General features: G+C 38.7%; 1 protein-coding gene across 5 annotated transcripts; it reads right to left on the bottom strand.

The window, feature by feature from the left end:
• Positions 1 to 1,455: 1,455 nt before the first annotated feature.
• Positions 1,456 to 8,122, bottom strand: LOC134811349 (uncharacterized). Of its 5 annotated transcripts, none has more exons than XM_063818138.1 (11): positions 6,569 to 6,701; positions 5,983 to 6,071; positions 5,552 to 5,740; positions 5,024 to 5,124; positions 4,606 to 4,735; positions 4,277 to 4,388; positions 3,932 to 4,018; positions 3,131 to 3,247; positions 2,961 to 3,022; positions 2,593 to 2,835; positions 1,456 to 2,438 (listed from the first exon to the last, which is right to left on the bottom strand). In XM_063818138.1, exons 1-11 carry the CDS (start codon positions 6,588 to 6,590, stop codon positions 1,803 to 1,805), a joined length of 1,788 nt encoding a protein of 595 aa, XP_063674208.1. In that variant the 5' UTR covers positions 6,591 to 6,701; the 3' UTR covers positions 1,456 to 1,802. The 5 variants fall into 5 exon arrangements, with proteins under 5 accessions (XP_063674208.1, XP_063674206.1, XP_063674207.1 ...); XM_063818136.1 differs by lacking the exon at positions 6,569 to 6,701 and adding an exon at positions 7,939 to 8,122 and having other exon boundaries at positions 1,457 to 2,438; XM_063818137.1 differs by lacking the exon at positions 6,569 to 6,701 and adding an exon at positions 7,140 to 7,261 and having other exon boundaries at positions 1,457 to 2,438.
• Positions 8,123 to 8,581: the final 459 nt, after the last annotated feature.

Raw genomic sequence — 8,581 nt, 5'->3', positions numbered from 1 at the left:
CGACACGTACCGAAGTTCGACAGGGGTGAATCACTCTACATAAGAGTTTAGAGTGATTCACCCCTGTCGAACTTTGGTACGTGTTTAATTGTTTAGTTTCAGTTTATTAGTCTTCATTATTATAGATAGGATAGGTAATCTTTGAGGCCAAGATGACCGTTGAATTATGGTTGTAATTAATGCTTCGGAACCATCGCTGTAAAAATACATGATTTTGTTATTCTTTAGGTGGGGTTAATTTTTATGTTTATTGTTTATAGCACATATCTGTCACGATTAAAATAAAACTCCCATCTCGGTTTTTATACGCAAAATTACCATGTAACACAATTAACTGAGTAACTGCAAATTCTTAATGAAAATGGGATCAATTCATTAAACAGTTCATGATCAGGCTGTAACGACCAGTTCATTATTTATTTCGGACGAACAATACAAGCGACGATATTCTTATAGTCAGGGGACACAGCACACCCCACCCACCCGCCGTAATATTTCAGTCTCAAGTAGTTCCGCCAATAGTTAAAGTAGCCGGTGGCTAGATGTCTGTTGCACAGCCCAACCCCTGTGAACTTCAGAACCTCTGCTCCTTCGTAACCTTCAGTAGTCTTCAGGTATCTTTCAGCCCTCTCCTCATATTTTGAGAACCAGTTTATCTGCATAGCTGCGTGTCCTTCCTTCAGGAACCCTTTCACTATAGTAACCTTATTCTGATTGCACAACTCTTTACCGTCCTCACAGAGTACACCCTCGTTATGGCACACATCTTCTACACACACTGGCAACCCACAGTAAGTATCACCTTGAGCCATCTTCTCCGTGCAGTTGAAAGTCGTCACCTCGGCTGGTAGGTCGGAATCATTTGGGTCGGTGAGACAGTAACCAGCGTTGCACCTTATCTGTCGCGATGCTCCCACTTTTATTGGTCTCGTCGTGTCCACGAAGTAACCGTTTTCTATTTTAGGTATTTCACAGACCTCACCATCACGAATTTGCTCATCATCCGAGTCGCTTTCATCGCTACTTTCACTTTCACTTTCACTGCTGCTGTCCTTGTCTGTGGGTGGGTAGAATGTGACGGGCTGGAATGTTGGGAAATCATCCCATTCAGAGTCTGAGTGGAAAGAGTCCGGCAATTCCTGATGAAGATCAGCATCAGATACAGAGCTCTTTCTTGCCAGGATATCTTCATCTTCAGAACCACCACAAAGAACGGGCACAACGAGCAGCGCTAGTTTGAAAAAGCACCACATCTTTTTCTTTTCAGATTCGACTACTGGACGTTGCTTTTTGAGGGCAGCTTTTAATGATTGGTATTGATAATTGCCTCAGCTTTTAATGATTGGTTTTGATAATTGCCTGCTGTAAGGGTTTACAGAGACTTAACTATTAGAGGTACATATAATGGTCATAACTTTTCAGACAATGCTGTCATCTACAATAAAAACAAAAGTTTGGTATCATTTACTGCAAAATGAACAAAGATCTCAGCTTTTAGTTATAACAATTAAACTATTACTGCCACCTAACAAAACAGTGCCCTGCATTGTAAATTTATTCGCACGAGCTGGTCCGTATTGTAAAACTTATCCAATCATCGTAGCTGGTGCTCTAACTATTTTCGAAAGATAAAATCACAAAACTCATTGCTACAAAAAACAAGATACATCAGCTCTGATTGATCCAGATCAGCATCAAAAATCATACAAAAAATATCACAAACGAAATATACATCAACAAAGTTCTAGTAGTAGTACCTAACGCGAGTCCTATTTCCTATATTGCCAGATTAAGATTATTCATCATTGATCATATTCGAACTCTTCTATGTTCAGTTGCTCCAAGGTCTCCACTTTTATTTTCAAATCCTTAACTGACATTTTGAGATTCAAGATTTCCTTAGCTTGTTCCTTTACGGTCGCCATTAAACTTTGAACATTGTCAATGAGTTTTTGGGATGTGACAGGATCAAAATGTTGATATTCACTCCCAGAGGAGGAAGGAGAAAAACCATTCTGAATTCCCTGTCTGTTGACATAGTCATGATGTGATTGTGATTGTAAAGACAGGAGAAGATCCTGTGGTGGTGGCTTCAGGGGCCTCAATGTGGACATATCCACATAAGTTTCTACTGGCTCATCCTGATTGGAAGAAGAAGCTGATTTGTTAGCTATTGATATGTTCATGTAGCAACTCTCTGGTTCTTCCACTCTGGTGAGGGTTTTGGGATCACTATCCTGATCTGACCCTGAACGACTTTGATACATCGGATGACGTTTAAGAGTTTCGACTGCAAGTGGTTCTGGATGGGTAAATCGGGCTGGGTTTGACGGAGTTGGAGGTACAGAGGGACTCATTTCTACGTAAAGTTCTTCTGGAGCGTCTTTTTTACTCTTCTCCACGTCAGATAGGGATTTCTCGGATATTGATCTGTTGATCTGAAGAGGTTAAGTGGGTGTGAGTATATATTATATCGATCCTATCTCTAACAACTCCAAATTCAAAATGTTTCACAGACAACCACAACACTACATGCACATGCGTTCCATACATCAATCAAAGTTTTCATACAAACAAACAAGATAAATCTACCGATAAGGAAGTGAAAGGTGGCATGCTGCTCGCCCTGAGATTTTCTCTCTGAGAATCAGAGGAATCTTCTCTCAGGATCTCAGATCGGGGACGTTCTTTTTCGATCTCTGACTTGACCTCTCTGGTGACGGGGAAGAAGAACTGAGATCTGGTGTTTAGGCTTCTGGGGGTGTTGTTGTAGCTGGCTTTGGATGTGCTGCTGAAAGATCCTCCTGAACTGCTTCCACTTTGTGCCCTCATTTCCTGAGAGGGAGAAATTCAACCATCGTACCATTCATTTTGGTGATCTACATTAATACAAATTTGAAGATAGTTAGAATTTTTATCAAAGATCTAATTGTATCACGATAGTAATATGCCCCACTCACCACATCACTACTGTAGATATGACTGTGTGATCCGTCAGACATGGGCGACATCACGCTTTCTTCTGCGAATAAGAGGTTATTTTTGGGTGTTAAGATACAATAAAACGTATTATCTCTTCATTGTATTTAGAGGAATATTCCTGTTCAAACTGGAAATTATTGAAACCAACCTCTGCTTAGCATAGTTGATCCCCTTGTTTTGTCTTTCCTGTAAAAATGATTAGGCACGTCGTAATTTTGTTCATCTTCACTCAAACCGCTCACACTGCCATCGTAATCGTATGACACTGAAAGTTTAATGTCTTAATGTTGTTATCATCAAACATGTCTTATCACTCCGCAGTGACCATGTTTTATTGGGAGATTAGAGTTCTAATATCATGATTATCTGTGCCAAGTACATTCTCGAACTCAGGAACAATAGTCACGTTGATAAAATTGTCTTTCATACAGGTGGAAGAGAAATTTGATATTTCTGAGAACTCTTGACGTAGTAGTGATATGGTGAAATCAGAGTATTTTTAGACTTTGAATGTGTCGGTACAGTTTTAAATCATGTGAAAGTAATTATCACTGGTCTTGAGAGTCAGGCTGTAAAAAGTAGTTGTCTATATTTTAGGGTGGGGGTAAAATATTGCCTCTATGTTTACTGTTGAGTATATCGGCTAACTTAAGGAGCTGAGAGACGTTTATATGATTTCAATGAGTCTATGGAACGAAAAAGGCAGGAAACTCTTAAATCTCGTCTACTTCTTGGTATATACTATTTGGATATATGTAAAGGCATTAGCTTTTAGAGTTCTGACCACTACCCTCTATACTCTAGATTCATTGCCTAAATTCATCACAATGAGTGCTTATAACTTTATTAAGTATAAACCACCAATAATTAAATGAGCAGAAAATCTGTAATAATAAGATTGGATTTTCCGTCCACGAAATCTGTAAATCTGAGGATTGTTCCTACTCACTTGGAGTGTTGATAGAGTTGACAGTAAGGGAGGAGGAGTAGCTCCACAAGGATATAGTGTCAATATCCGGGTGATCTGACTGCTTACCTGCGATAATGGTTAATATCAGTGTGTTTGTTATCTTGTCTGAATTACAAATGGTCCGATATTTCATATTTGAGGAGGAAAGTTCGCAAAAGATCCACATGCATCAAAATTGATAGGCGCACACTGTGAAAGGGCGTAGACATTCGAAATTTCAATTCGAATAAATAAGGACTACCAACTGCCACCTTTGAACTGCAGTACACCTTGTAAAAATTACAAAGACGGTTATCAAATTGTTAAAACAGTATCTTTTCCAACCTGTCCTTGTTGTCCTCCAGGATTGTTTACATTCCTCGTCAAGCTGAGCGTCAACTGGCACAGGGTACCTCAAATACATATTCGGACCGTTGTGAGCTTTTATCGGCGTCGTCTGGGAGAAACATGATTTGAGGAAGATGAATACTTTAGAGTCTGGAGTCCTGGAGACTCGGCAGCGTTTGTAGGGTATGTTTGTGTGAGACAGCTAGTGAGCCGATGGTGATAATTCAAATAAAAGTAGCTGTATGTCGTGGGACGGATTTGTTCTATCGTTTGAGTGTGTAAACTGTAAACAATAATGAAATCCAGTTGTGATTACTATTTCTTACTTTGAAGAAGGCCACCAATAGGTCCAAACTGTCAAACTCCTTGGAACATAGGAGGAATTTGTTGGTTTCCCTGTCAAAGCCAATAGTAACATGTCGGAGGCATGACCTGCCGTTGGGGAATGACGGTGTCCTGAAAGGAAAACACCCCATTAATTGACTTTTGCAACCTCTGGTGTGGCTGTTATGTTGCTCCTTTGAACTTACAGTCGAGGAAACACGCCACCTTTCTTCTGTGAACTTATAAGATTCCACAATATATATATTATATATATGCATATATGCTGTATAATCTTGCAGGAGCACAGATGAGTACCCGAGAGTATACAATATCGCGAGGTCACCGATTACCGAAAGAGAATTTAAAAGTTTACGAATGAATACTACAGGGGCTTCCTCAGTTTCTTAATATGCCTCTTACGTTATGACGAGAGCAAAGCTGCCAGTATTTTTGGCACTCCCACTCGGTCTTATCATGTAGTAGAAATCTTTTTCACAGTAAGGAGCAGCCGCTGTGTGAATCTGTGGGAAAATTTCAGGTTTAATAAATAGTGATAAGAGATACGAGTCTGTAAGTTAGGAGTCTGTAAGTTAGGAGTCTACTTATCTTAGTCATCTAGGTCGGAGTCTGTAATTATCAAATACCCTAGTTTCCTGAATGACAATGAACATTCCTTAAACTTTAGTTTGAGTACATGGCCATTAGTCAAGACCTATTTACGGTACAGTTACGTAATTTCATCAGCACCTTACATGCTCACATTTAGGTTGACTAATAGTTCTGTCACTGAATTGAATGATCATACCTCTGACTAATCCTACGTTGAATGTTAGTTTGAGTATATTCAATACACGAGACCTAACTACGCAACATGTACTTATTTAATATTTTACAGTAAGAAGTAAGAACAAATGAGTGTTGTCTAAATTGAAGATCCTATGTCCGTACCACATCCTTCCTCATAAAGTGGTGAGCACCCGGGAGAGCTATAGGCAAGATGTCAAGTTTGTTGACTATCTGTAACGCGTGACCCCTCACGCAGCTTACGTTCATCTCCCACTCTATGTGGATTCTCGTCCACTTCGTAAACACAAGGAAATTCTCCCACATCCTCCCTCCTGTGTTCTCCAATTTTTCCTGCCATTGATTATTAATGAATGATCAGTCTCAAGGAACGCATTCGTCTTACGAATTAATTAATTACAGATTTAAACTGTAGAATCGTAGATATCGAAAACAATAGAAGTTGGAGATGCAGTCAATTTGGCATATTCATTTGGCATAATCATCATTGATCAATTCGAAAAGTTAACCTAAGAACCGATAAATTTATCCTTATCATAATCTCTTTTGTTACTGTAATCTAAAATGCCGCTTACCCACAACACATCTTTAATAGAAAGACCATCTCTTGCTGATACGGTACAGGATAACTGTCCTTCTATATCAGCTTTCAAAATAAATGAACCTGAAATGAGATCAGGATAGACGATTAAATTAGCAACCCGTTAACATCATGTTAACACCATGATAGCACCACGTTAACACCATGATTGCACCATGGTAACACCATGGTAACACCATGATAACACCATGATAGCACCATGTTAACACCATGTTAACACCATGATAGCACCATGGTAACACCATGGTTTCACCACGTTAACACCATGATAACACCATGGTAACACCATGCTCACACCATGATAGCACCATGTTAATACCATGGTAACATCATAGTAACACAATGATGACACCACGATAAAACCATTGTAGTAAGCACTATAATTGAAGAAATGTGATTTAAATAAATAGTAAAGGACATTTTATTTCAAGGTTCAAATCCAAGACTTCTAGTTCTAGACAGTGTGGGATTCACAAAATACTGTGTCTTATTTCCAGACAGTAAAAACAAATCAAGATTTATTAGAGTTCTTGTCATGGAAAAAAAGGAAGAAATTGTACCTAATTTGGGGACTTCATTCATGACGAAATCTATTGGAAATGTTAAATTTTGAATCACGTTTCGTTGAGTGATCTGTTTCTACTCCATCCATATAGATTCAAAGTTTAACTAGACTAGTTTTGCTATCTGAAACGAAGAAAAGAGACAACTTCTCCTCGCGGCTATGATCTAAGGGAAGCAACCAACTATAACTGAGCGAAAGAACAAAGTTTTACAATTTTCTTTAACATCCACCATAGCTGCTGCTGCAGCACTAATATAGCTCGGTGGAAGCCATGGAGTACTTGTACAGTATTTGTACAGTATTCCTGTCTAATAGTCTGAAATACACGTAATCAGAGCCCGAAATTACGAACAAGGTTCATAAATTTGTTTAAATAATTGCTATAACAACGTGCTTGACATAAATTGTACGGCAGATATAGAAAATGTAAGGCCTCTTAATGACGCTAAGAAAAAACTCGCGAGACAAAAATCCCAAAAATTCTCCTCTTTTTGACATCTGACAAGGATCATGGGCAGCTAAATAGGAGCCAAGAAATGTGAGGCGTGATGGAAATATAACCGTACCTGGTGAAGCGAGCTTGACTGATCCACTACTCTTTATACTCATCACACACACAACCGTGACAGCAAACCGTGTGAGAAACTAAAAATGTGTCAGAATGCTTACAACACTCTCTCGACTGATAAGAGAATGAAACTCAACACCGTTAAAGGCTTGTCAAGTGGTACGAACGTACTATTAGTATGAAAATGACGTCAGCTGAAGCAATACGCCTAGAAATGGTTCTTGCTGATGTTTATATTGATTTAGATAAAGAGGGTAGTGAGAAGTTTCGGCGAACTTTCCTGTTCTCCAAAACTCACCACTTGGGTGTTTAGTCGTCACAATAAAGAGCAGACAAGTTGGGAGACACTAAACGTGGTAACTGATGATAGGCAAATAAAATCAGAATAGTAAGTTTTAGGGTTTTAGGGTACTAGGATACTCGCGATGTTTTTTTCTGCTTTTTTATGTATGAAAACGACATTTTTAAAAGCTCAACTGTACAAAGTGTACATTGACTACTGCAAGTAAGTTCAGCATTAACCAGCCTGCAGCCATCATCCGAACCACTACTTTGCAGATTAATTCAACATTTCCTTAAATGGTATCGTTAAAGCGGAAATTATTGTTGATTTTTAAATCATGTTGATTTGCCTCGATCATATCCTGAATCTTTATAAAAAGTGTTTTAAGTAAATATCTGACCTTTTCCTCGCTCATTCTAGTTGTTCAGAATCTTGACCAAATATAGGTACAGTATTGGAATCCGATTATCAGGAAGTTGCATTCATAAATTTGTCTGTCATTTAATGAACAAACCTGTTTGATCATAGTTGTCGACCTTGGTGGCAACTGAAGATTCAATTGCATTTAAGCCGGGTCGGCTCAAAGCCGGACTTAAAGTAGGATCTACATCCTCTTTTGAATGCATCTATCTAACTGTCTAGCTAAGTTTAACTTAGAGAACTAACGAACTCAATAAACCGCTTATGAGAGCCGGGAGCCAAACAACACAATATAAAAAGATAAACACACCCTTACAAAATCTTAAGCAAAGATTTGAAGCAAGGAAAATTGAACTATTGTCAATTCATTAAAGAATTGACGTAATGCGCCACCCGGATAGTATTAATCTACTCAAGTCTCAGCTCTATAATATATTTACTGGAAAGTTCTAAGAAAGCAGTGAGATTAATGTAGGCATAGACTGTACGTCTTTAGATTATAGTTCCTCATTTGGGTATTTGAGTATCATACTTGAACATTGAGACTCTTCAATTTTATTGTAGCTTCTACTTCTTAGTCCGTATAACTTCCTAACAATGAGCACAGTGCACACGCAGTAGAAGTAGAAACGACTGGTAGAGAACATAGCTGCAACATATAAATGCGGTGTGTGGGGAATCGCATTATCGACCTAATACTGCACTTTTCAGCACCATCAGCCGATGTTCGTTCTATC

Source organism: Bolinopsis microptera, chromosome 2 (assembly GCF_026151205.1).
Source record: "Bolinopsis microptera isolate Bmic1 chromosome 2, MBARI_Bmic_1.0, whole genome shotgun sequence".
Taxonomy (NCBI): Eukaryota; Metazoa; Ctenophora; class Tentaculata; order Lobata; family Bolinopsidae; genus Bolinopsis; species Bolinopsis microptera.
Note: the sequence above shows the minus strand (reverse complement) of the source record. Positions and strands in the feature narration are given on the sequence as shown.